Genomic DNA, 26,749 nt, shown 5'->3' with positions numbered 1-26,749 from the left:
AATAGTCGTAGCTACATACTATAAAACATACTTCAAAACAACCGTCTGTACTTAAAATGTGATTTATGTACTGAGTACTGAGCTTATCATCCGCAAAGATAGTAAAATTATAACAATACTCTGGTATAGCTTACGATGCCTGTAAAGACGACAATTTATGAGTATAAAATACGAGTCAACTAGGTTTTTAATTTTCCGTTAAACGCATGGGAACACTCACATACGCAATTACGCGCACATTGGTCTCAAGGTTTAATTTGCGATTTAAGCGAGAATAAAACTCGTACGTCGCGACGGAAACGGAATAATTTCCCATTTCCGGTGTGTGCCAACAAGAAAACTCAAGAAACACGCGCAAGTGACTGTATGCGCGTGTGTGTGTGTGTCCTCTTTCAAACAAGGCGAATAATCACAGAACAGGTACAATAACACTCGACATTGTGGGGAAGGAAACGGGAGCACACCCCTGGCCACATTCCATTTGGCAGGGTGAAGCAGGACTGCACGATTAAATAAAATACTTCCTAATAAAAAAACGCAAATTTAATTTACTTTAGGGGGCTGTTGACTGGCAGCAAACATAAATCGAAGTCAACGAGGTGCCCAACCACCGAGATCTTCTTACACTCCGTCTAAAATTCAGTGCTGAGAAGGGAATAGCTAAGCCAGCTTTTAATATATTCAAATAAAATGAATTGAGGAACGATCAGTCTATTCGAACTGTGCTTTTAGACAAATGTTAATAAATAAATATAATGCTTTAAATTATCCTTTCGTAATATGTAATATATCATACAATTGAAAAGCGTTTAATCAAATAAATTCTCATAGCCAAAACTGGCTATAAAAAGTAACTAAATCTTCAACACTCCTGTCGCTGCTCCCTCAGTGCTCATTACGCTCCTGCTTCAAGGATCCGGATGGAGAAGTGGTATATGGCGTGTCATAAGCCCCCACCAATTACCCAAAACAATTTTGCCGAGGAGGCTTCCAGATTGGATGCTGGGGAGCCTGGGCGATGGGTGGGAGTGGTGTTATGTGGGCATGCGAAGGTGGTGAGACGCCATATTTTCGACTCCATCGCATCTGATGCCTGCGAGGCACGTGACGCCGAATATAATGAGAACAATTTTTATTTAAATTAGATCCACCGCCGGACACTTGGCACAATTATGGATGGCCAGCTGGCAGCTGGCAGCTAGGAACAGGGCACTGGAACTACTCTCCTGGTCAGCACCGCGCAATCGAGCAGATATAGACACTCGTAAAATACACTTAATGACCTGCTTTCGGCTGATTACTTTTCGACGTGATGGCCGAGTATGCTAAATATTTTGCATTATGCGTGTTACACTGAAATCATTTGGAAAGTCATTTGAGCACACAGGCTTTTTTAATGGAAAATAGGGGGACAAGAAAAACAATTTTTAATTAATTTATGCATCGGAATAAAAGCCTCTAAAAATGAATGTTGTGGGTATGCCTACATTTATTTAATATACATATATACTTGATACAACGACTTTTCCCACTGCTCCTAAAGTTCTTAGAAACCGGCTCATGTCCCTATGCTTCAATTACATGTTGTGTGACCAACTTTGTGTACAAAAAGTAGGCAATGATTTTAATGGCTACGTGTATGGCTTTTTCAGTTGTATTACTTGATGCTTCTTGGTGCTAGATCTACCCCTAGTTCACAGAGACTTTCGAACTGCACATATAGCAAAAGCGAGTGTACGAACTTTTGAGGGTATTTCAATTTTTTCGGGCACAAGTGTGCTACTCGAATTTAGGCTGCATCCTCGAAACTGAGCTTGTTTTGGCCGCTGCTCATTATTGTAATGGACACTTTGGGCGGAGTGTTGCTCCGGGGTATTCCGGGCTGTTTGGGGTGCTGGACTGGGACTGGAACTGGGACTGGGAATTGGTGCACATTCCATTAATCATGCCGAGCACACAGCTTCAAGGGCCGTGAACAACGACAAATCATGCGAAAGCAAATGCGCAAATAATGCCGCTTAAAATTTCAATGCCTCGGCATTATTCATTACACCCAAATCCGTTATCGGAAATTAATTTTCAAAATCCGCTTAATGGCTAGCGCCTAGATGCGGCAGTAAATTTATGAATTTACAGATATGCGAATTTGGAAGGGGCTTGCTGTGGGTTTCCCTTTAATAAGCAACTAGTTGTAGCCCAAATTTAAAGGTATGTATATGTATATGCGCCAAATCCCCATATTTGCGTTTTCGATTTGGCTTTTGCTTTATATCAATTTGCAACGAATTACCGAGTCCATATTGACATTGCTTTGGCTAGTTCATATTTGTCGAGCCTGCTGGCAAAGCCACAAAAGTGCAGTAATTTACTTTTCCCAAAATAACACATTTCAATCACGCAATGCGGCCTTCAATTAAAGTTGTTCATCGCAATTTTTACCAGCCATCGCCATAGAAATAATTGCAAATGTTATACAAATTTTATAAATATTGACTTGCTGGCAACAACAGAATGAAATTTAATTGTGATGATTTGTGGTGAATTAATATAATGGCTTTCGAAAAGTAATCAACACGTTTTTACCCCTAAATGTTCAACAAATTTAATTGAAATTTAATAAAGTGATTTTTCGGCATTTATTTGTTGTGTGTATACATTTTCACTAACGATAACTAAAATAAAAAATATTAAGTGTAGTCTACACATTCTCATTGCAACGCGTTGCAACGTAAAATGTTGATTTCACTTTCAAATCCAAGTCATTTTAAGAATGTGTACATCGCTTTGTCGTTGAAGAATACTTAGTTTTCTTTAAAAAACTAAGTACTAAGAACTTTCCAAGTACGAAACACTTTTTTGCGTTTCTGTTGGGAATTGTAATTAATCTAAGCTGACTTGCGTTTTTTAATACCATCGATAAATGCAGACAAACCGTTAGAAGTGGGACAACATATTGCTATCCAAAGAGTTTGTCGTTCAGCTGACTACGTTTTATTCGATTTCGCTTGATGAACTTAACTCCTTTGGACTCCTCGCCGACTTTTCCTTCGATTAATGGATTTCCTTCGCCGGTTCTGGCGCCTGAAAGGCTGCCATAAAATCTGACAAATCAACTTCCAGCTGTTTCAGCGTCAACGACCACAAATACACACACAAAACGCACACATCCGCACAAATACAAGTGCGCAGCAGAAAAGGATACTGCGAAGTATGTAGAAAAGCCTTTGGGGGAAGGATGGGCAGGATGGGCAGGATATATGGCGACATCGCCCCACGAAACTCGAACGGGAAAGTTATGCAAATATGAATGCTTTTCTCTGTGTTTTTTGGTTTGCTCGAGATAAAGTGAGGGGAGCAACTCCAGGCTCAAATTCCGGAGTCCTGGATATGACAATCGACAATCAAGACAGAGTTTATATTTGGCGACCCTAATAATCCGCCTTTCGCTTTTTCTTCTGCTGATTCGCCGATATGTGTTTATCCGATCTATTCGGACGTGCGGGATCGAAATGGAAAATTAGAAATCTGGGTCAGAAGTAAATTGCTTGTAATTCATTTTCCCCCATATGAAGACATTAGATGGGCATTATTCATGATTACGAGGGTGTGTGGCTTTCTTATCTATGAAAACGTAACGCAATTTCAATTTGTTGGAATAATATTTACTTCAAAATTGTTATGAATGCAAAATCAATATTTGAGAAATGTATAAGAGAGGAAACCAATTGTAAACCTCAAATATGCATGAAATATATATGTATTTATACACATATTGCTGTGTAAATTCAATGGTGCGAACTTATACCCAAGCTGCCTGTTTAAACTCTTAGTTAATTAACTTTAATTCAGCAGGACAGGATTTCCATAGTCATAGCCGAAACTAGCATTTAATAAGCGTCTACGCAGGAGTTCATGCATTTCATCAAGTTTTGGATTGTTGAAACTTTCAGGTGCCGTTCCAAATGCATCTCCAAGGCTTCATTTGACGCCACAGCGGTAATTAATAAGCCTCTCTTAAGATTTCGCATCCATTTATGTATGTGCATCTTCATCCCCATCTCGTCTCGATCTCCACGCAAGCGGATCCAAAGTGTTGAGATGTGTTAGCAGCCAACTTTATGGCACGAACAAAGGCGACAGCCACAAGACTCAGCACCCAGCACCCAGAACCCAGGACTCCGGACACTGTTCTACCTCTCAAGACACCCGGAGGCGTTCCAAGGAGAAAGGCGGAGAAAGCTACTCGGAGTGCAGACAACAGGAGGCGGACACCAACAATGTGGCTGACTGATTTAAGTGCACATTTAGTGGCGCACGCAAAGCGAACTCGGCCCACCCACTCTCGAGGACCTTCATCTCTGGATTCCCGGGACACTGCAGCAATATTTGTAGCCCAAAACTAAACTATGTTTGGAAAAATGTTTATATCTATAACACTTTCTATGCAAGTTTATATAGATACTCATTACCTCCCTAGCCTTTAGCTTCTAAGCCATTTTCGAACTTATATGCCTCTTTTCAACACACCTATGAAAGTTATTACAAGTTAATAGGTATAAGATATGTTGCACCCATCTTCTGCAGCAAGTTCAGCACAGTTTCTCAGTGAATCACTGACTATGAAATATTCCTTTCACTGTACTTTGCTGTGGCTGTCTAAGATTGCGGTCTAGTCACTAAGTTTCCTGTGCAGACGACGTAGACGTTTATTAAAATGAAGTCAGTCCCCGGGTCCGACAGGTTTCGTGGTGGTGCCAAGACTGGGTCTTCAATTATTAAGTAGCACTTTCAGTGCTGCCCCACGGAGGATGAGGATGCAGGACGCGCTTTAGTGTCCACCTGCATGCATAAAACAAGAGAGAACGCTATAGTCGAGTTCCTCGACTATCTGATACCTGTTACTCGGCTATTGGAAGAGCGCAGGAGAGTCTTCAACACTGACCGACAAACTTGCCCTGCGTCTATGTCTCTGGAGTCTGTATGCTTAATCTCAACTTTCTAGCTTTTGTAGTTCCTGAGATCTCAGCGTTCATACGGACGGACAGACGAGCAGACAGACGGACAGACGGACGGACAGACGGACGGACAGACGAGCAGACAGACGGACAGACGGACGGACAGACGGACGGACAGACGGACGGACAGACGGACGGACAGACGGACGGACAGACGGACGGACAGACGGACAGACGGACGGACAGACGGACATGGCTAGATCGACTCGGCTATTGATCCTGATCAAGAATTTATATACTTTATATACTTTTCAACAAGTCTAGTATACCCTTTTACTCTACGAGTAACGGGTATAAAAATTGAAACTGCTAGTGGATGGATGAGTGTCGAAATTGGCACCTAAAATGCTTCCGTTCATAAAAACTTAATTTATAAATAATATATGCAATCATTTCAAAGGAATCCTAGGCCCAACGATTTATATTTACTTTACGTTTTAAGAGCCATAATAAACTTTTTTGAATGTAAGTGCATACAATATAATATGGGCATATTGCCAAGTGAGTAAGATTCTATGGGTTAGGAATTGGCTGTTTAACATGAAATGGTAATAACTAAACTGGGTTTTCCCAATGTTTCTCGGTGTATCGCAGGACCAGCACTACCCACAAACTGCCCAGTTTTCCGTGGCTTTCCATTCGTCACGGCGTGTCCACAGGTGATGGGGTTTGGCTATGGCCCGGAATAATGTAAGCCATTTTCCCCTTTATTCTAGGAGTAATATACATATTATTTACCCTGCGGCCAGTCGGGGAACCCTAACTTCTGATGAAAGAGTTGCAAGTTTGCCGTCCCATCCCCTATGTGCACCCACTGTTCGGCGCCAACGTCAATGTCAATTGCACCGGGCACGCGAGATGTGTTGGGTTATTCTTGTGGAAAATGCCACGCGATAAGGATGCAGTCTGGAGCAATTTTCGCCTCGCCAGGTTTCAGACCTCTCCCCTTGGATGGGCTAAACTGCCAGTGGATTCCATTCCATGTCGAGGGATCGCCAGTTTCTTAGGTATTTAGTGTGTGTGTCCTTTGTTCTGAACACGAAAACCACATGCAGCACTAGCAATGCATAATTATACCCGTTACTCGTAGAGTAAAAGGGTATACTAGATTCGTTGAAAAGTATGTAACAGGCAGAAGGAAGCGATTCCGACCATATAAAGTATATATATTCTTGATCAGGATCAATAGCCGAGTCGATCTGACCATGTCCGTCTGTCCGTCCGTCTGTCTGTCCGTCTGTCTGTCCGTCTGTCTGTCCGTCTGTCTGTCCGTCTGTCTGTCCGTCTGTCTGTCCGTCTGTCCGTCTGTCTGTCCGTCCGTATGAACGTCGAGATCTCAGGAACTATTAAAGCTAGAAAGTTGAGAATAAGCATACAGACTCCAGATATATAGACGCAGCGCAAGTTTGTCGATTCATGTTGCCACGCCCCCTCTAACGCCCACAAACCGCCCAAAACTGCCACGCCCACACTTTTGAAAAATGTTTTAATATTTTTTCATTTTTTTTGCCACGCCCACTCTAACGCCCACAAACCGCATAAAACTGCCACGCCCACACTTTAAAAAAATGTTTTAATATTTTTTCATTTTTGTATTAGTCTTGTAAATTTTTATCGATTTGCTAAAAAACTTTTTGCCACGCCCACTCTAACGCCCACAAACCGTCTAAAACTGTCAGTGATGAAGACTCTTCTTCACACTTCCACTAGCTGAGTAACGGGTATCAGATAGTCGGGGAACTCGACTATAGCGTTCTCTCTTGTTTTTTGATTTGATTTGATGGTACAATGACATAAAGTACTTAGGAAATTATATGATGTATTAGCGGAAGTGATAGGTTCGACTAGTTAGGATTATGAAAATTTGAGATATCTGTTTGTCTATAAGATGTTTTAAAATGTATTCAAGCAACTTCTCCCAATCAAAGTGTATTAATTTGTGAAGGAATTGTCAATCCTTTGCGGTGAAAATTACTTTTGTTTTTTGGTGCGTAGCAAAAGCTCCATAATCGATTTTATTTGTAAAATTAATTTGCATTTAATAGCTTCTTTGTTTTCCGACATTCTATACGCCACTATAACGATTTTTATGTTTTTTCTTGGTCTTTGCTGGGGATAAAGGGCCGTTTTGCTGGACTCACTTGAACGATTCTGCGGCTGATGTCGCAGTCATTAAAGTTTTTTGTGGTTTTGGTGTCAAGCACAGCGACTGCCCCGCCCCCTCTTCAAAGTGTTGTGTTTTTAACCCACTAAACCCCCTCGCAGCTATAGAGCTGTTATTTTTGTCGCCAAAGTTTAGGTTGGCGCTCTTTCAAGTTGTAGGTTTCACGTTCGGTTGGATAAGCCAGAGTGATAGGGATAGTGATAGACTACATTTTAGTTAAATTATGAAAATCATTTAATGAAATGCTGCTTAGGAAATTCAGCATAAATATACGATCTTTTATGATGCAGATTCTAGAGGCGAAGGCAGCGTATTTTTCGAGTTTCTTTTAGAAGATTACTTTGACAAGCAAACCGCCCACTATTTAAAAAAAGATTTAAATTTCAACAAGATTCAAATTTCAAATAACGGGTTTCTGATAGTCGATAAAGTCGACTATAGCGTTCTCCTGGTTTTTGTCTGCTGACGTAGAAACGGATTTCAATAAGATAATTTATTCATTCACTAACTAAGTTTTCATTTTTCTTTTCGCAAAGATCTGCTGATTTTCAGTTGCCTTTCGTAACAGCAAACAAGAGTTGGGAAATCCTGTTTTCCCGCCTTCATTTTCCTCCGTCGGACATGGGGCTTACCACTTGTTTACCCTGGTATTGTTCAGTTGACTCCCGCAATTTCCCTATTACCTTATCTTTACTATTTGTCCAAATGAGCAAATGGTTGCCATGCTTTTTGAATGCGAATGAGGTCCGTTTCAGGTAATTACATGCGGGTATCCTCCTCTACCTCTTTTACCTCTGTTTATTTTTAGTTTTTAACCCAATTGCACACCGCAAACAGGGGGATTCTACCAGGTACCCGAGGTATATACCTATGTATATACGTACGTATGTGTGGCGAAATGGAGTTTTAAGTGCAGACTCAGCTCGTTGCGGATGGCCATCCTTGGCCATTGATTAAGAGTAAACAGGGCATGTAAATGTTTGGATATTCAAACTGTGCATTTTTCCTTTGTGGCTGGATTTTTGCGCAGTTTAAGGTTCCCCATTGCAAGCTTGTGTTTTGTGGTGCCACCCAGTTTTCCGTGCTGCGAGAGTACTGCGAGTCACCCCGAAATGTTGTTGGCCGAGTCCAAACGGAATTTTCCTCGCCCACAAAGTATAATGAATAACGACGATACTACGTAGTCCAGGGTGGAAAGGCTGGTGGCCAACCGCGCAGCCGGGGCATTGACATTCTGCCTATCCAGAGGATAGTAGAGCCCTAAGCACATGACCTCCCCGATCCCGTTCCCATTCATCCACTCTCACATTTCGATTTTCCCGGACAGGCGTGCTACATAATTCTCGGGCCGCCATCGCTCTGATTTTCCGCGCTGCGAAAATCTGGCAATGCTAGGCTGGTCAGTGATGCACTGGAAGAAATATTGCTAGAGTTTTCCAATACTTAAGAGTATTCTTTTGGGTTATGCTAAGTTTAACCAAAATCACTTTAATATGCACATATTAAATATTTTTAAAATATGTGAAAATAAGATTTTGGAAGCCGGATTATTTGTGGGTTATTTAAACCTTAAAAAATGTTAATAATAATATCAATATCCCCCAAAAGTGTACATATTTCCATATATATTCGTAGGAGTTAACATTGCTAATACTAAAAGTGTACTTATTTATTGACTTCGTGGAATTGTTCGTGTGACTCCATAGCGAATTAGCGCTCTGCGCTGGGCGGCAACTGGGTGGCGACTGGTTGGCAGGATAACGGCCGCTTCAAAGGATAACTGCCGCACAGTGCAGTTAATAGTTTTCCAATGCCGCCGGGGCACACACGCATTGCCCTCTGACCTGCGACCTCCGATCGCCCACAGCGACACCGATAATCATGTTGATGGGCCTGCACTATTGAACACGAAACTTCAGCCGGCTTTGGCAATTCAAAATGGGAAACTCGGGTGGGTGGCACACAATCAAAAAAAAGAAAACAATTCTGTGGGCTCTCTGCTTTCAATTTGGTGCAAATGTGTGTTTCTCTATTTGGCCTTCTGCCCGATTTCCACTACATTTCCCGCACTTTCCCAGGGCGCCGGATGACCATAGGATTTGTCCCTAAGTCGGGCTATTTGCACATTTTCGGTGGGGGAAACTCATGGTTTTATGTTCGAAATGCATGTGCGGCATGTTCCTGTTTTCAGTTCAGGGGAATTTGAATTCATAGAAACATTGCTGAATAACGTTTTATACGATGGAAATATCTGATATATATTACGGCATTGAAATTCAAACAATGTAATAGGTATATATAATTAGGTATATTCACTTAAAAGTAGCAATCAACATGAAAAACGTTTGGTAACAATCTCACATTTATAATATTCTATGAGAGTATAACTTTTTAGCTAAATATAATAGAAAATAGCATAGAGTAGTATCTATGTAAATGTTTGATTCCAGTACTATCACATTCGAATTAGTCTGTGCCTAGCAAGTTTCTAAAACAAAGAACTGCTACCAAATATTTCTGGCCATAGTTTCCGAAAGACAGTTCAATTTGGAAGGGCAAACACGACATTGGCTTCCCATTTCCATTCACAGCCAACGGTTTCAAATCGCCCCAAAAAAAGAGAACACAAAATTTCCACGGAAATCGGGCATAAAACTGAATGATTCTGGCTGTAAAAGGCGTTCGTCCACAACCAACTGTTGTTGGAATACTCGAGAGCGGGTAAATGCGTGCGGACGCACGTGTGTGCAGCAATTGGCAGGACCAACTCATTAGCGCAGAGGGCGTACAATGTGCCATATAGCCACATATAGCCTCATATAGCATCTGGTCATCGGGCGATCCGTGCGTGTCCGCAATTAAGGCGCTGAAAAGGACGCAGGGGGTTACATATCCCAGTGACGCGACAGATTTCGCTAATGACCGTGGGGGTGAATGGGATTCATTCATTCCATTGGATTCTCGTTCCGTTCACCTAGTATCCGGCACTAGCCCAACCTGAACCACCTTCGGAACTTTTGTTGATGAATCGAAAAACTACGCGAATTAGATGTGCATGCCAGTCGGGAAATTACTGGGTAACCCCTCTTTTCCCAGCCAGCTGTTGATGAATCGCCGCCTCTGTATAGGGTTCAAAAAGTTGTTAATATTTTATTTGTGGCTGATTATTTAATTACGCAGGATGGTCTCGAGCTACCCACTGGGAGTCATACTGTCCGCCTTTAAAATATGGCTATATTAAAAGGTGGCTATTTGAGGATAAAAACTGTACATTTACTTAAATTTGTAGTCTTAGATATCAGCTTTAACTTATTTCTAAGAGAAATGCAGACCCAGAAGAAAATAAATAAAATGCTGAAGTGTATATTCAGGTCATGTTGTTTGGATTAACCTATTGTTCAAAAGTGTAGTCGACTCACAATTTATTTAGGTATTGTCTAGTCACTCCGAATCTTGACTTTTCGTCCTTTATGTTTGGTTTATTCCTTTGTCCTGGACCATAACTTTTTACGAAATTGCATTGAATTGTGGAAATAATCGCCATAAAAGCGTTTCGTGCTCGACTAGTAATTGGTTTGAGAATTTATGAGGGTTGATTGTATTTCTTTTTTTCTTTGCTTCCCCCTTTTGAAATACATACAGGCATAGAACAGGTCATATATGTATATGGGGTTTTTGGTTAGGAGATGGGGATTTTTTAATGCTCCTATAGGGGCCATTGACACCCTTTGTTGTTGGGACTTTATTTAAGCTTTTTTAAGGACAGTTGATTTTAATGGAGAACGATTTGATGCTGTTAAAATACGGGCTTAAATCCTATTTAATAATTCATACAAATTATAGTGTTTTGTTCATTTAGTGTGACATTAGCGGAATAAGGTGCATGGGTATTACTTGCTTTTAATGTTTGACAATAAATATAACATTAATATTAGAGATAACTTTTACTTTACTAACTGCTGCTTAACTGCACGTTGAAGTTAAGTCCTAAAGTTTCACTGAAAAGCCATCAATTTCCCAGAATAAATTATAAAATAGAAACTGAGTAAAGAGAAATGAGGTCATCATAATAATTTCGTTGGTGAGTCTATAAATGTAGACCTCAATTTGTCTTGAATTTGATTTGTGTTCCCTTCAGTAAAGTCAACTTTTTCTCTTTTTTTTTGCAGAAAATGCCTGGCAGGTAGACTTCTGTCTTTCCTCCACAGAAAGGCCAACGTCACAGCAAAAATTTTCCTCTGGCGATGAGAGCTAAACAAATGACACTCCTTCCATGAGCGATTGGGATAGAAGCCATCTGCCTAGCCGTCGCAATTGGAATCAGAATCGCAAGTGCAGAATGTGTACCAGCGACGTGAAACCTTCGGTATCCTTCCAGTGAGTGGCAGGAGGAGATTCTTCCCTAGACTGACACCTCTGATTAAATCAGCAACGGCGGGAAAAACGAAGGAGGGAGCGCGAGCCAAGACGAAGGAAATGCGGAAGAACTCAAAGGAAATGGCGGCGAATCGCAGGCGCAAGAAGACAATCGGCATGATGACATCGGGACTGAAATCAGTAGTCAAGTGGAAAATTATTGTTTCATCCATAATGTTGCTCTTATTAAGTGGGACAAGTGAGTGAAACTCATTTACGGCACTACATGTGACTGCCTCTGACACACTCTGCCAGAATAAATACATAAATTCATTTGTAGACCATAAGGCGTATACGCAATGTTTGGACAGCGCACAGACATTTTGAAATGGCCAGCAAGGCGTTATCCAAATCATGTTGTTCTTATGTTATACAAGTGCAACTGCAAACTTTACTCGGAGTTTACTAATTTTGGCATTCTCGCCACCTCCTATTTTGATTTCGACAGCCAGGAATGAAAGTCAACTGTTAGAAAACGCTATCGGTCCCTATAAATATATTTGAGAACCGAATATTTCCGCAGAACCCTTTGCAAAGTGCACATAACTTAATCGCATTAGGTGGTTACAAGTATTACTAAACCAATATTTTAACTAAAACTTTATTAAAACTAATTGGAAATTTATTAAACAAACGAGTTAATCATGTGTTATCAAGGATATTAAGTATTCTTTTTGTATATTCCGCTTAAAATAGACATCAGCAGAGTTGCGTATTAATTTTTCCGCAAGAAAAGAGTAGGTTATCCAATTTCGTGGCCCTGAATGGAGTTCGCCTCCTATGTTTTTGTTTTGTTTGCATAATTTGTACCCGGGGGAGCTGCTGGATGCGAATGCGACTCAATTTACACGGCCTGGGTGGAGTAAACAATGGCCGAGGCTCTTCAATGGGTCCAAACAGAAGGCAGCCACACGAAACAAATTACAAGGATTTATAATTCTTATCTCTCCGCATTTCTCGCTCTCGTTTCATGTGGTGACTCCTTGAAAATTGCCGGCATTGTGTTCCTCCGCTCCTGCTCCTGCAATTCGGATTCGGATGCGGTTTCGACAAAAGGTCACGTGCTGGCGGTGCGAAAGGGTCGCCTGATGTCCCCCAGCACATTCACCGCCCTCAGCGGGGACTTGCATGTGCAGATCCAGTTCAATGGGAACGAGATGTACCCGCAGACGGAGGAGGAGCATGCCAATGGTGGTGGCGCATCCAGCGAGGAGCTCTTGAGCTCCAGTGACGGGCTGAAGAGCAGGAACAACACCATAATGAGCACTTTAGTCATTAGCAAAATCATTGATGAAGTGCAGTCACCGCTGGAAAAGGGGTTGACTCCTGGCCCCGAGGTAACCAATACCAGCCAGGTGGTGCTGCATCGCAAGCGCAAGGAGGTGGTGCAGAATATACCCCTCTTCCCGGATCCCCGATTCAATGTAACCCAGGTGACGGTGCCATGCCAGACCTTCCTGATCGGAGGACGCTACGAGATGCAGGTGGTAAGCAATCTCAAGTCGGTGAACCGAAGTGAGGTGACCACCACATTGGTGCCGGCACACGATGAGCGACTCCACCAGACGCTCGATGTGCGATGGCCCAGTGCCGAAATGATAGTGAGTCCGGTGCGCCTGAAGACCTATCCCAAGCATCCTGTGGAGGTGACCCTCAGGTTTCCCGAGGTCAACTGCAATCAGTCGGGCAGTCTCGCATTGCCGGAGTTTTGGTTGGAGCTAATTTACTGCGGCAAGGATCGCAGCTGCCATCGGAATATAACCCCTTCCAGTGTCCTTTTTGCGGAGCAAATACGCGGCTTCCCCAAAAACAAGAGCCTCCACTTGGGATGCGAACTCTTTGGACTGGCGGGAAACTATGCCGTCCAACTGAGACCGATGATTCCCGCCCAGAATGTGCCCACCACGCGGAGGCTCCTGAGCGTCGACTGGAGCGACGAGTTCGTGTTCAACGTGTATGCCCGCAGCATTTTTCCCTGTGATCCGCACACTGGAATCGGTGTCCTGTACGAGTATCCTGGCTGCATTCTGGAGCAGGGCGACCGGGTGCGTCTGTATGCCAGGCTCCGGGCCGATGTCGCCTCCCTGAAGCCACCCACGTCGCTGCATTATGTCTCCGAACAGCGGGTCGTCAAGAGCCAGCATTCCCTCTACTTCGCCTGCGAGCATTTCTCCGAGAAATACGTGGAGTACTGCTTCGTCTACGTCAGCCAGGCAATTTCCGGAGCAGTAGCCGATGTCCGGATGGACTGTGTGCCCACCCTGCCCGTGAGCGGTGAGTGGTCGATGGTGCATTAACGCCGTTTTTAACATCATTTAAAGGAAAATCCCAATTAAGCGGGAGTTTAAATAGTTCCTAAAACACTATTGCACCTGCTCGGTACACTGGAAAATGGCGTTTTGAATAACTGTTTGATTTTTGAAATTATAAATTTGATATTCGTATTATATTTGAAACACGCTTAACAAGTCTAATAGATTAAATAATCTCACATGATTTTATATACGATTATATAGGTTAGAGCTAACTTGCAATTTTTCTTTGGTTGGACCTAATAATAAGTGAAAGAAAATAACACTTGTATTAAAATGTTTCTACGTATAATTCACTTGCATGACTATGCATCTTAACTATTTTATTCATGTCACACTCTCAAATTAATTTTTGAAGTAGCACATTTTGTTCGCGCCCTGAATCATTACAACAGCATTTTAGACATTTTCATTATCTCACCTCATTATATATTTAAGCCAGCTGTATTCATTTTGAAGTGATTAGCTCATGACACTACTCTTTCCGCAGACTCGGATACTGGTGGCTGGGGACCTTGGAGCGAGTGGACGCCCTGCTCCACAAATTGCTTGGGAGGAACGCGAAATCGCTACCGATTCTGTGATTCACCACCCCCGCGATATGGTGCCAAATTCTGTGAGGTATGTAAGCCCAAATAAATCGGAAGATTAACCTCTGAGCGACCTCTGCCTCCACCTGATTTGGCAACGTTAACAGCCAAAGTTTGATAGAGTGCTCCCAGAAATGATTAATACTTTGGCGCATCTAAGCCATCAAGACGATTTCAATAAGTGTGGAACTACAACTGAAGACAGACGAACTTCGTCCGACTCTGGGGACTTCGTTACCCAAGAGATTGCTTCCAGTTTAGTTCGCACATTACACTCGACTTTCCTACACTGAACCATTTCGAAGCTCCTTATATTATTTAAATATTCTGAGCTTAGAACATTCAAATCAAAGCATCTGTAAATTATTCAGTATTTCGGATGTTGGAGCTATAACATTTCTGTAAGTGACGAAACATATTTACATGTTTTACATTCCCCAAAAAAAGATGACAATTAAAAGGCAACACAGGAATTTCTTGCAGTGTACCCCGCCGGGGCAAAGTGGAACTACTTCATTGTTTTTGTTTGTGGGCCATTGGGTGGAGTGGAAGCAGAAGTGGGTGGCTTCGGCACGGTATGTCATGTTGTCCGTTGTCTGCAAGCGTGTTTCCACACTGCGACACTTGCTCCAGATTGCGTGGGGAATTTACGACGCTTCCGACAATTGTCGGCCTACTGCGCCTCGCTTTATCTTGTTTCTTTTGTTGAAGCGAGTGGAAGAGTGAACCTCTAACTCCATCTCCTTCAGCACTGGCACCATCCACGTCCTCATCCGCGCATTTCATTATCCAAAAACTTCCGGCAGCGATAGGGGCACATTTGCCCATACTTTGCCAACTTGTTCGGAACAATTACAGGCAAAGTTTTTAAATGCTCCGCGCACTTATTGCAAGTAGTTCTTACACGGGAGTCGCGGCACGGATGCTGGAACAATGTGTTCGCCGTGAGGCGACTACAATTGCGTGGGGTGCTGTGTCCATGGGCCGGGATTCGGAGGAGGACATGGTGGTGGCCATGCCTCCACTTGCCTCAACAATTTGCATTTGGCCCCAAAAGAAACGCCCGGAGGCGTTGCTGTCCATGTGCGTGTACAAATATTGCTCCACGGGCTATTAATCAAACAAAGCCCCACACGACAGGCACTATTTGCTTTTAGAAAACACGGGGAATAACCTTTTGTAACCACAGCACCATAGCACCACAAACTAAAATTAGTGGCTTTCTAGTGGCACTTTAAGCATTTTAAGGCAGGAAAATGTTTTCCATTTTCGTGATTTAGTCAGAAAAACACATTAAGGGCACCCTCGAAAAAAGAGGTATTAAATTAAATTTAAATTGAATTTAACTTAAAATCTTTGCCACTCTGGGCACAAATGTAAAGAAATGGGAGTTTAAAGCTATTTATCTTTTTTAAGTTCAGCTATTCCACTGTAGAAGACTTATATTTTAAAGTGTTGTGTGGTTTTTTATTGAATATCTTAGTCCAGTCTTGTTTATATAAGGTGATTCTTCGCTTGAACGAAAAAGTAATGCTCGTTCGCTAAGTCTCTGTTTTTCCACACAAAAGCCACACCAGTTCGCTTCCGAAAGTACATTATAGTAACAGTACATAAATCAAATGGATTCACTTTAAACTCTTTAGAATCCCAGAAAACATTAACGGTCGAGTTCCTTCTAGAAAATATATAGCTTTCCGCTCAAACTATAAGGGATATGGGTTCAGCTTTGAAAAGCTTTTATCTCCCTGGAAACGGTTCATCAACTAGTTGTTATAACACAGCTTATTTTACTGAAACAAAGAACGATGTGTGCACAAGTTCCGACTTTTAAACAATGTAACTGGCGTCTTACTATTCTTAAAATATCAAATACTCGTCAAAATTCGTAGACAGTCAAGTCGGATAACGAAAAGCAATCCAAACAATGCCGCCCAAAGTGAAAAAGGAGAAGAAAGATGTGAACAAGGTGACCCAGGTGGACAGAACCTTCTACGAGTTGACCATCACGGATCTCAACCAGAAACTTGCTCGCCTGCGATCCCACCTGACCAGCGTCGATGAGTCCAACATCACGCTGACCGAGAAACTCAAGGAAGTGGAGGCCGATGGCGTAGATGTGGCCGCTCACTTGGAACGCACCTTGGCGGAGCGGAACAACTCGATCACCGAACTGGAGGAGCGTCTGGTAGAGATCACCAAGGTGCGGGACGTGGAGAACCGCCTGGCACAGGAGAAGATCGGGGACTTGGAGGCGAAATATAAGGCCATGCACGACCAGTTGACCTCCGAAATAAAGCTCCTTAATGGTAAGCTGAACTCCCTCGACGAGTTCCGCATCCAGAGGGATGTCCTGTTGGCCAAGTTTGATGACCAGGAGGCGGATCTCAATGAGCGGGAGAAGGATCACAAGGAGGCGCTCTACAATATGGAACAGCGCGCAGTGGTGGAGAAGGATGCGCTTAAAAAGGAGGTTGAACAGAAGCTGCTGCAGGTTTCCGAGGACTTCACCCGTTCCAGTGAGATCCGTAACGCTGGCTACACCCGTCGCCTGATTCGTGAGAACATAGCCCTCCAAAAGGAAATAGATCTTCTTGTCATGTCCCAGATAAAACTTCAGCAGGCATATACCAACCAGAAGTCCAAGCACAAGGAGATGGAGGAGCAGTACAGTGCCCTTGATCAGATCAAGAACGAGTTGGTCCGCAACTCCGTGAACAAGATTAAAATCATTGAGGGTCTGACCAGGAACTACGAGAAATTAAAGGCCAAGTACGTGGAGGTATTGCGCTACAAGAAGGCCTATGAATCGCATCTCCAAGCTGAAAAGTGCGAGAATGTCAAGCAAAAGGATGCGGCCGGAAAACTCCGGACTCTGGCTAAGCGAATGGAGATATTGGATCTGGACAATCGGAATCTGGAGGTAGTCCATGCCCAGCATGAGATGGAGATCACCCGACTGCGCGGAGTCATTCAGGAGATCAAGTGTACTGTGCGGGATGCCATTGTAGCGGAGCAGGCGGCTAAGAAGTTCCCGGAGAGATTAAACGAGGCCAATGTGGATGATCCCGCAGTGATAAACGAAGTTAGAGAGGAGGCCATATCCGTTTGCAAGCTGAAACGCAGCGATTTGCTCTCCCAGCTGCTGAACATCGTGAGCTCCCATTCGGAGGAGCTTCCGAGGACTCCTTCGATTGCCTCCATTGGCAGTGCCACCTCATCGCTATATGCTCCGGGTAAAATGGGATTCATGCCCTCAAGGCCCAAAGCGACGCCATTCGACGCCTTCCGCAGCGAGGTCATCGAACAGGAGCCGGATCGCACCATTCCGGAGGATCTGCAGAAGCAAAAGATGCATGACCGGGTAGTCACCTCGTTGCGTGGTGACGAGAACACTATCATCGATGTGGAATTCGGCACGACCTTATACGTTTCATCATCGCGCGAGGACGATCTCATTGAGGTGGAGGAGGAACCACTGGAGGAGCCAGAGGGCTCCAGCAGTTCCATGTCTGTGAAGAAGGCCAGCAGTGAGGGTTCAGTTGCCCCGCCCGAAACCGCACCGCTAGCCGCTTCCGCATCCTCGAAGGATGTCAAGGGTGCTCCCAGCCTAGGAGCTCAGGACACACTCACGGCCACATCCAAATTGACGGGTGTTACCATCGAGGACGAGGGCGAGGAGGAAGGCGAGGAGGAGGACTTCGATGTGCAGTTCGTCTACTAGCGGAATCTGAAAATGGGAGTTACTTATTGTTCCAATTTTGTTGAGTCATGAATAAATACATGCATGTGTGCAAAGTGAAAAATGTATTATTATTTCACTCAAATTCCTTACAGGTCTCCAAAAATTATAAATCTTTATATTTGTAAGACTGGAAGATGATATCCATAACATTATTAGTTACTACTCGGACGTCCACGGTGACATGAATCGATTCTTTTGAGCGAGTTATTAACTTGTATTAATATTTTAATAAACTAGGACATTTATAAGTAATATATTAAAGGAAAAACCTTTTTTGATAAACTTCCCTTTTCATATATTTACAGGGTCCTTCGGTTGAGACCCAAAAATGTGGCAAAAGCATCGCCGACACGTGGGACTGCATTTACGAGACTTCTGGTACAGTCATCACCAAGGAAAACAGCACAGAGGTGAGCCAGGAAATTGGACCAGGATGTCGTTGCGGCTGCATTGTACATCTGGGCTCCTCGAAGCCCAAAAGGATCATTGCTGGAGCCACACAGAGTTGTCCTGGCCGCTCCTTCTGGCTTATACAGGTACCAACTATTAACTAAACCCGTAACAACCTCTCAACGTAGCAAAAAACAACTAAAAAAATAGAAAATAGCGAAAGTTAAGTGGGGCTGCCCTTAGGCATTTGGTCAAGTTTTGAAAGCTTTCAAGTTGTCTGCCGCCATAACTATAAAACGAACAATGCCAAACACTCAGAAGTCCAAGTCCATGAATAAAATTCCGCTACGCTTCGGAGGCTGCCCAACATGACAAAGGAGCCCCCACTTGCCCCCACAATGCTCCATGCCACAGGGAGGTGTGGCTCCGATCTGGGATGGACATCCCTGGCCAAAGGGGCCTGAACTCAATTCATGCATAATAAATGGCCCACTTGGTAGGCGTTTTGGCCAGTCCCGAAACTATCAATGCGTAAGGGATCCAATGGGGGTGAGCTGAACTTGATGTACTCGGTATTTTTGGTAGGAATGGGTATGCCATTCCCAACGCCATCTTGTGAAAAGAACATCCATTTTTTTTACTAGGTAAAAAGTGAAATATTAAGTTTCCCATAGAAATAAATTGTATAAAAAAATGGAGAGTAAAGGGAAGAAAGCTTAAAAACAATTATTGGATACAAACAAATTTAATGCGTAAAATATAATATTAAAGATCTTAATCTTAAAATAGAAAGGAAAACGCATACCTGTCGATTTGACAATTTGTATTGGATAGTAAAATAGTTATAGTAAAATAGTTTATGAAAAGAAATAAATTTAACATATTTGTATTTATTAAATTAGAAATATGAAAAAACGCTACATAATAATTAACTTGCAGTTATACCCGTTACTCGGAGAGTAAAAGGGTATACTAGATTCGTTGAAAAGTATGTAACAGGCAGAAGGAAGCACTTCCGACCATATAAAGTATATATATTCTTGATCAGGATCAATAGCCGAGTCGATCTGGCCATGTCCGTCTGTCCGTCCGTCTGTCCGTCTGTCTGTCCGTATGAACGTCGAGTTTCAGGAACTACAAAAGCTAGAAAGAGATTAAGCATACAGACTCCAGAGACATAGACGCAGCGCAAGTTTGTCGATTCATGTTTCCACGCCCACTGAAACGCCCACAAACCGCCCAAAACTGCCACGCCCACACTTTTGAAAAATGTTTTGATATTTTTTCATTTTTGTATTAGTCTTGTAAATTTCTAACGATTAGCCAAACAACTTTTTGCAACGCCCACTCTAACGCCCACAAACCGCCCAAAGCTGCCACGGCCACACTTTTGAAACAAGTTTTGATATTTTTTCATTTTTGTATTTGTCTAGTAAATTTCTATCAATTTGCCTAAAAACTTTTTGCCACGCCCACTCTAGCGCCCATTAGCCGCCAAAAACTGTCAGTGCTGAAGACTCCTTTGCACTTTTACTACCTGAGTAACGGGTATCAGATAGTCGGGGAACTCGACTATAGCGTTCTTTCTTGTTTTATATTTAAAATGTTGAATGTATGGCAAATGTTTTTACATTCTTTTAACATTCCAGCTAATGTTGAAACCTATAAAGTGTCTTAAAATTCAATATATTAATATATATATATTTTTTGTAATCAAGGGGTATCACATAAAAGAACTACCGGCTTTTCCATTCATACACACTTTGGCTCACCCCCTTTTTTGTTCGATACAATTGGAATGATTAGACCTGCCAATTGGCACGTTCGGGGGATGAGGGGAATGTGCTGATGGGCAGGAGGTTTAATGGTGATGAATGCCTGACCCACTTCGGCAGCATCCGCTTACCGGGGAATGTGGGGAAACCCAAAGCCAATTGCCCGCATGTTCACGAACACAAAATTCCTTTCTTCACAGGTGGATGGTGAGGAAACCATTTCTCTGGCACTGAGTTTCCTTCGTTTGCCTTGTGCCTCGCAGTACATAAAGGTGCGCGATGGACCCTCACTTTCGTCCACCCTTCTCGTGGAGCTCAATGGCGGTGGGCTGATCCTCAAGGGAGCCGGCGTTCCGGTGGCTGTCGATTCCACTGGTGGCCAACTCCTAGTGGAGTTCTCTGCCGGTGATGGGCAGGCGGGCAATGCCACTCAGGAGGCAACTGCAGCCTGCACCGGAGGATTCATGGCTAATGTGCAGCAGCAGTTGGGTGAGTGGAACTTCGATAAATATGAAAGAGGTTTAATAAATAACTCATTTCATTTCTCAACAGCTATAAGGAGCAGTAACAGTAGTACCACACTTGTGGCCGCCACTCGTTTGTCTGGAAAAACTCGCTCTATTTCCCACAAGTCTATGTCAAGACTTCGATTTACCCTGGTTCATCTAAGTGCCATGATCTTTGCCAGCATAATTATCATAATAAGCTCCCTTTTAGGTGGGTTTTTGAAATAATTGTATAGATTTCATAGATGATAATCACCACATTTATCATCTTCAGGCGCCCAATATGTGGTGCGATACCGGAAGTATCACCTGGCAGTTGCTCGGCGACAGGACGAAGGATCCCGACTTCACACTCCGAGAGCTTCGCTAAGTTCCCTGCAAGGTCCTCCTTCACGTGCCATGTCCACAACAACTCTGCTTTCGGAGGTCATTTACATGGTGAAGATGCGACCCAAACACCACCTACGACACTCAATTCTCCGCGAGAGCGTGGACGCGGAAAATCTGACCAATGAAACGGAGTTCAAGGAGTCGGATTCACAGGGAATGCTGGCGAAATGGTAAGGCTAGAAAAGAAGTGTCAAAATAAAGCTAATTATATCCGTTAAAGCGCCGAAATCAAGGAGCTCGGAAGTTCGGCTTCCATGGTTACTCTGCGCAACGAGAGAGCGTCACCAGCGCGATCTCTGGATACTGGAAGTATCATTGGATCACCTTCCTCTGCTGAAGACGAACTGGCTGCGGTTCACAGCCGTTCAGAATCCAAGGATTCCCCCACGGATGAACCATTAGAGCCGCCGAGCTGTAAGGACAGTGCCAAGGATTCGGAGTCCATCATATCCTCAGGAATGAGTTCCCTGTGCAACAGTCCACCAATGAACAGCAAGCGGCTCAGCAAGTACTCTGATCGCTACGATGCGGTGACCCTGAAGTTGCTTTCCTCCAGATTGGATGAGAGCCTGCAGGATGCCAGTTCCCTACTCTCGGTGACCGAATCCCTCAGATTGGGTCGCCTGAGAACCCGCAGTGTCAGCTCTTCCCTGACGAATGTGAGTTAAGAGGTTACACTGGAACTTTTTCAGCTCAATAGAAATACAAGTAGAAGAGGTTACTAACAGTTGAATATTTCAGGGTTGCTATTCACCAGCTGCCAGTGTGGTAAGCACGGCGACCATCAGGACGACCAGTAATCCCAAGGAGTCCAAGGAGAAGCAGAATCGAAGAAAACTGCTGGCCAGACCAGGCTCAGAATTTTCGCTTGGAAATCAAGAAGAACTGGAGATGGATTACTACGATTACAATGTGATCAATGCAGGATCGGCACCGGGCTCCTATCTCGGAATGGATCCGGCCTACCTTATCTGGATACCACCATTCGAAGAGGTGGCGGAGCGGGAAGAGGACGATAAGACACCAGAACCGGAACCAGATCCCGAGAGAGATGAACGACAGCCGCTGTATGAGGAGATCCGGATGCCCAAGTACGGGCACTACCTAAGTCCAGCCAGTAACACGGAGTCCAGCAAGTCCACAACGGGTGATAATACACCTAGCTCCGAGGAGAGATCCCCACCAGATAGCGGGCGTCCCTCCAAGGCCACCTCACCCTGCGATGGAATGGAAAGGAGTGGAAGAGCCATGCCCAAGCAACCCACTCCTTTCATGTCCAGAAAACAGAGGCGCCAGTCCAAACAGCAGAAGCAATCCAGTTTGTCCTTGAGTGCTGGTTCACTAGATCATGAGCAGCGGCGTAGCTGTAAAGTTCCAATCGAAATCGCTGCAGTGCATCAGAAAGTGGAATCCGAACTAGAACCTAACGAGTCCATGACTGGGTCCTATGTCGAGAAGGAAACTGCCGTGGAGAAATTATCAGGGGATCTGCAGGAGTTCTTGTCTCTCGATGATATTCAGTTTGCAGATGAGAGTGGCAGCGATTACGAGGCTGTAAACCTCAAGAAAGTGCCCAAATCAGAACTCCAACTAAACCAGAACGATGCTCGATCCAAGCTATTGCGAAGCAAAGAGCCCCAGTCAAAGGAAGTGTCGGCATAACGCCAAGATTTTATTGTACATAAAACCAGTTCAAAAAGAGCAGTATATGTTTAGTTAGTTTACGGTCTTGTAAAATACGGGTAAATAATATATACATACATATGTCAGCACCATAAGAAACGTAGACCACCTGGAGTAGTTGTGTTTTTAAAGCTAGGATAACAGATCGTCTCAATAATATGTAAACTTGAAAACAAAGATAGTGTAGGGCCCGCTTGTAAGGTTAATCTGTTTAATCTCTCGTTACACTGTATATAAGTTAGCTAAGGCTCACTGTATTTGAAGTATTTATTCGCATTCGGCTATGTACACAACCCAGTTATGTAGAAATATTGATTTAATTAATAGATTTTATGTGGCAATTACTTGGAATTAGAGAATTGGAATTAACTAATTTTGTGATCTTTATTTTGTGCTTGAAAGCATTGGAAATTCTAGTCAATATATAGTCAAAATTAATTAGCTTTTTAAAATCAAAAATGTTTTTGTTTCTAACAGATTTAAAGGCTTTCTATCACCCCGACCTGTAAAATAAGAAGATGAATAAAATAAAGAATTAAATAAGCACATTGCGTGTGATCAGATGTCGGGTGGGGAATCTATTGGTAAATGTCACCTATAGTAATACCACGCAAGTTGATTTATACAACAGAAACATTTATTTTTACTGGCTTTATATGCATGCGGATCTGTCAAAAACGATTGTACCTTCTTGCCAAATTCGCATGAATTATAGAGATATGTATTAAATGAATCTTTGTTGTTTTAAAAACAAATACTAGAACTACTCTCCCTGGGAAAACTAACAGATTTACATATTTTGATAAAAGTAATAGACTTAGTTTCCCTAGGTAGAGTAGTTAAATTACTCGTCCTAGGAAAATTATTAGTATTACATGCATGGTTGAAAATGTTTGTCGTACTTTCCAGAGAGTAAAGTTCTTTTTTGCTGAGATCGTGCATGTTAATAGGTCCAGTTTTATTGTTTAGATCCTTGGGCAGAAAGTTAAAGGATGTAATGCAGGATTCTTCCAATTTCGCTCGGTATGCCAACAGTTCCCGACGCCTTTGTTCTTTTCTCATCTTCTCCATGAAAGGTGCTTCCTTTTCACCTTGATTACCTCTTATAGTTCGACATATAATGCAGGCGGTGTTCCTCGTAACAGCCTCTCCATTTTTAAACCCATCATCTGGAGGACTTGTAGTAAGCTTTGAAATTTTCTTAATTTCTTTAGATACCTTGGGATGTTTTACATCCGTGACGGATACATCCGTCGTCTTGTTTTCATATATCTCTGTATACGGGTACAGCAGTAAATCCCAATCAGAGATTCCTTCGATGTCGATTGAGGACACATCTGTATTGTCGAGCATGTTATGTCGGTTAAGAAATTGCTTTACTTTTAACAATCTCTCCTGGTAAACTTGCGATGTCGGGTCAAGAATGTTTTTTGGGTACTTGGAGTTTAACTTTTCTCGAAAGTTTTTGCGAGCCAAAGACCTTCGATTCGCTGAGTAGATACTGACGCTCCCCAAAGAGATCTCATCCTCAATATCATTTGAGTGCTCATCGTAAGGAAAAACTTGTGACGATTCATGTTCGGTATCAATAGAATTTATTGGCATTCCAGGTACAGATTTATGCCCAAAGAAATTTGATCTTGGTTTTCTTTGAGACACATTAGAAGTGGTTTTTGTTTTACTTTTTAAGTCATCAGTAGATGGAGTTGTATAAGCAGTGATCCCTTCAAATTCATCCTTCGGTTTACATTTCTGGCTGGAAAATTGTGAAGAGCTAGGTGATAACTTTTTTGCTATTATTTCTGCCTGACTTGTGGGTTTTCTAGTTTTGAGTCCATTTCTTACATTTAGGACACTATTGAAGGGGTTATAATTTCTTGACTTGGAAACTATTTTTTCTTTTGCTGGAACTAAACTGCTGTTGATTCTCTGCTCATTGGATTCGATTGACAGTTTTATAATATTTTTCTCTAAAATATTGGCAGGTGTGAAATCAGGTGTCTCTTCAGTTAGGGATTTTTTTCTAATTGTATAGATATTCTTATTAGGATGTCCTGAAGTGGACGTCCGCTTTCTTGACCTTCCCAGAAAAAAAGAATCTGTGTGTATCGGTTCCAATGCGGAAATTTCTTCATGTTTCTTAGACGGATTTAATTGCATTTCTTTGATCCTATAGATTTCCGGTCCAGAGCGCGTATTAAAAAGCGGCACAACTGATTTCCCTATTGAATTTCTTCCTCGAACAATATATATTGTATAATTTTGTTCGGCTTTAAATGGTTTTAGTTTAGAAGCCTCTTTGGACGTTCTTGTTTTCATGCCAAATTCTTCTTTGGAATTTCTTTTTATATCACTCGTCCTTTCTGTTCTCTGTTTAAGCTTTTCCTCCAAGTTTTCCAGCTCCAAAGTGGAATCTCTTTGGACCTTTTGACCATCTTGATCTGGAAGCTGGATAGTGGGAAAATTTGACTTAATCTCGGAAACTTTTTCTTTATTTATACTTCTCTGTGGGATTCTATCTCTACCTCTATCCGGTAATGGCCATAACTGTTGGATTGTTTTGTTGTTTTCGGATTTTGAATTGGCTTTCTTCTTATTTTCCCTTGTTGTAATTGTGGCGAACTGTTTCCTTGAACTCTTTGATGCTGTTAACTTCGGCTTAGAACGATGCGTATTTTTCTTTTTTAAATCCAAAAACTCATTCGTTTGTTCTCGAAGTATATTTGACTTTTTCTTCGAACTCTTTAGGTCTGTTAGCCTCGACTTAGACGGATGTTTTGTCCTTTTTGAGTCCGCAGGCTCAATCAGTTTTTCTTGAATTTTTTTTATCTTTTTCTTTGAACCCTTCGATTCTGTTAACTTCGGCTTAGACGGATGCGTTGTCCTTTTTGAATTCGAAAGCTCATTAGTTGTTTCTTGAAGCTTATTTGCCTTAGCGCTTGACTGGCAAGTTTTGCCTTTAGCTTCTTTGGTTTCAGTCGCAACAGGACGAACTTTATAGACTTCCACCACAGGAGGACTCGCAGAAAATGGCTTTTGTTGCTCTGGTTGCTTTTCAAGTTTTGGTAATCTTTTGTATTGAGTATGAGACCTCACTATGTCGTATATATCATTGTAAATGATGTCGTCTTTAAAATCCGATTTGAATTTTGTGTCGTTATTTTTACGTTTGATTCTGCAACTCTGTGGAAAGCATGGCTGATCTTGGCTGGCTTGAAGAATTTGATAGAAGGTATTCTTCTTGGCTTCCCTAGCATTACCTAGGGATGCATATTGTCTTTTATTTTGGACCACGAAGGACTCAGTTCCGGCTAAAGGAACCTCCGATGGCGAAGTGAACGCTTTTCCAGTAGAGAAAGAGACATCCGTTTTCCTTTGGCAAGTCGGCCAAGCAAGCGTACTTTGATCAAATTTCTGAATGCTGTACAGAACATTCGAAATCGAATTGGGTAGATATTTGGCATTTGGATTTAAGGGAATTGGATATGGAAGCCTCTCCATAAACGAGCAATTTGGATTTAAAAAAAATCTGAAATGAAATTTTTATTCAGTTTCTATACGATATTGAGTAATTTATAGATAAATTGATACTAACACCATAGGCTTACTAAGTATAGATTCATAGACATAACAGAAGTTTGCATTGCTTTTGAAGACCGCGGAGATGAAGAAAATCTTTTCGCACAAAATGTATTCTTTTCAATTGCCTACAGGAATATTACGGTCTACCCACCTATTATAGAATTTTGGGAAATATTTGAACTAT

General features: G+C 42.5%; 3 protein-coding genes across 4 annotated transcripts; 2 read left to right on the top strand and 1 right to left on the bottom strand.

The window, feature by feature from the left end:
- Positions 1-11,574: 11,574 nt before the first annotated feature.
- On the top strand, positions 11,575-23,287 carry LOC122616553. Its single transcript, XM_043792046.1, has 9 exons — positions 11,575-11,794; positions 12,652-13,869; positions 14,398-14,528; positions 18,545-18,775; positions 20,605-20,893; positions 20,957-21,121; positions 21,185-21,470; positions 21,521-21,959; positions 22,042-23,287. Exons 1-9 carry the CDS (start codon positions 11,656-11,658, stop codon positions 22,960-22,962), a joined length of 3,819 nt encoding a protein of 1,272 aa, XP_043647981.1. The 5' UTR covers positions 11,575-11,655; the 3' UTR covers positions 22,963-23,287.
- On the top strand, positions 16,348-18,300 carry LOC122616554 (cilia- and flagella-associated protein 157). Its single transcript, XM_043792047.1, has one exon. It carries the CDS (start codon positions 16,422-16,424, stop codon positions 18,216-18,218), a length of 1,797 nt encoding a protein of 598 aa, XP_043647982.1. The 5' UTR covers positions 16,348-16,421; the 3' UTR covers positions 18,219-18,300.
- A 2,009-nt stretch (positions 23,288-25,296) lies between the features above and the next one.
- On the bottom strand, positions 25,297-26,556 carry LOC122616932. Of its 2 annotated transcripts, none has more exons than XM_043792523.1 (2): positions 25,509-26,556; positions 25,297-25,431 (listed from the first exon to the last, which is right to left on the bottom strand). In XM_043792523.1, exons 1-2 carry the CDS (start codon positions 26,482-26,484, stop codon positions 25,358-25,360), a joined length of 1,050 nt encoding a protein of 349 aa, XP_043648458.1. In that variant the 5' UTR covers positions 26,485-26,556; the 3' UTR covers positions 25,297-25,357. The 2 variants fall into 2 exon arrangements, with proteins under 2 accessions (XP_043648458.1, XP_043648456.1); XM_043792521.1 differs by having other exon boundaries at positions 25,338-25,431; positions 25,485-26,556.
- Positions 26,557-26,749: the final 193 nt, after the last annotated feature.

The sequence above is a fragment of the Drosophila teissieri genome, chromosome 3L (assembly GCF_016746235.2).
Source record: "Drosophila teissieri strain GT53w chromosome 3L, Prin_Dtei_1.1, whole genome shotgun sequence".
In the NCBI taxonomy this organism is placed as follows: Eukaryota; Metazoa; Arthropoda; class Insecta; order Diptera; family Drosophilidae; genus Drosophila; species Drosophila teissieri.
This window is presented reverse-complemented; position numbering and strand designations above follow the sequence as displayed.

Coding starts and splice junctions, on each gene's coding strand:
- LOC122616553 (XM_043792046.1), top strand. CDS start 11,656: ATGCGGAAGAACTCAAAGGAAATGGCGGCGAATCGCAGGCGCAAGAAG. Junction 11,795..12,651: donor GCTCTTATTAAGTGGGACAA/GTGAGTGAAACT, acceptor TTTCGACAAAAG/GTCACGTGCTGGCGGTGCGA. Junction 13,870..14,397: donor GCCCACCCTGCCCGTGAGCG/GTGAGTGGTCGA, acceptor CTCTTTCCGCAG/ACTCGGATACTGGTGGCTGG.
- LOC122616554 (XM_043792047.1), top strand. CDS start 16,422: ATGCCGCCCAAAGTGAAAAAGGAGAAGAAAGATGTGAACAAGGTGACC.
- LOC122616932 (XM_043792521.1), bottom strand. CDS start 26,484: ATGGAGAGGCTTCCATATCCAATTCCCTTAAATCCAAATGCCAAATAT. Junction 25,432..25,484: donor AGATAGAATCCCACAGAGAA/GTATAAATAAAG, acceptor CCCACTATCCAG/CTTCCAGATCAAGATGGTCA.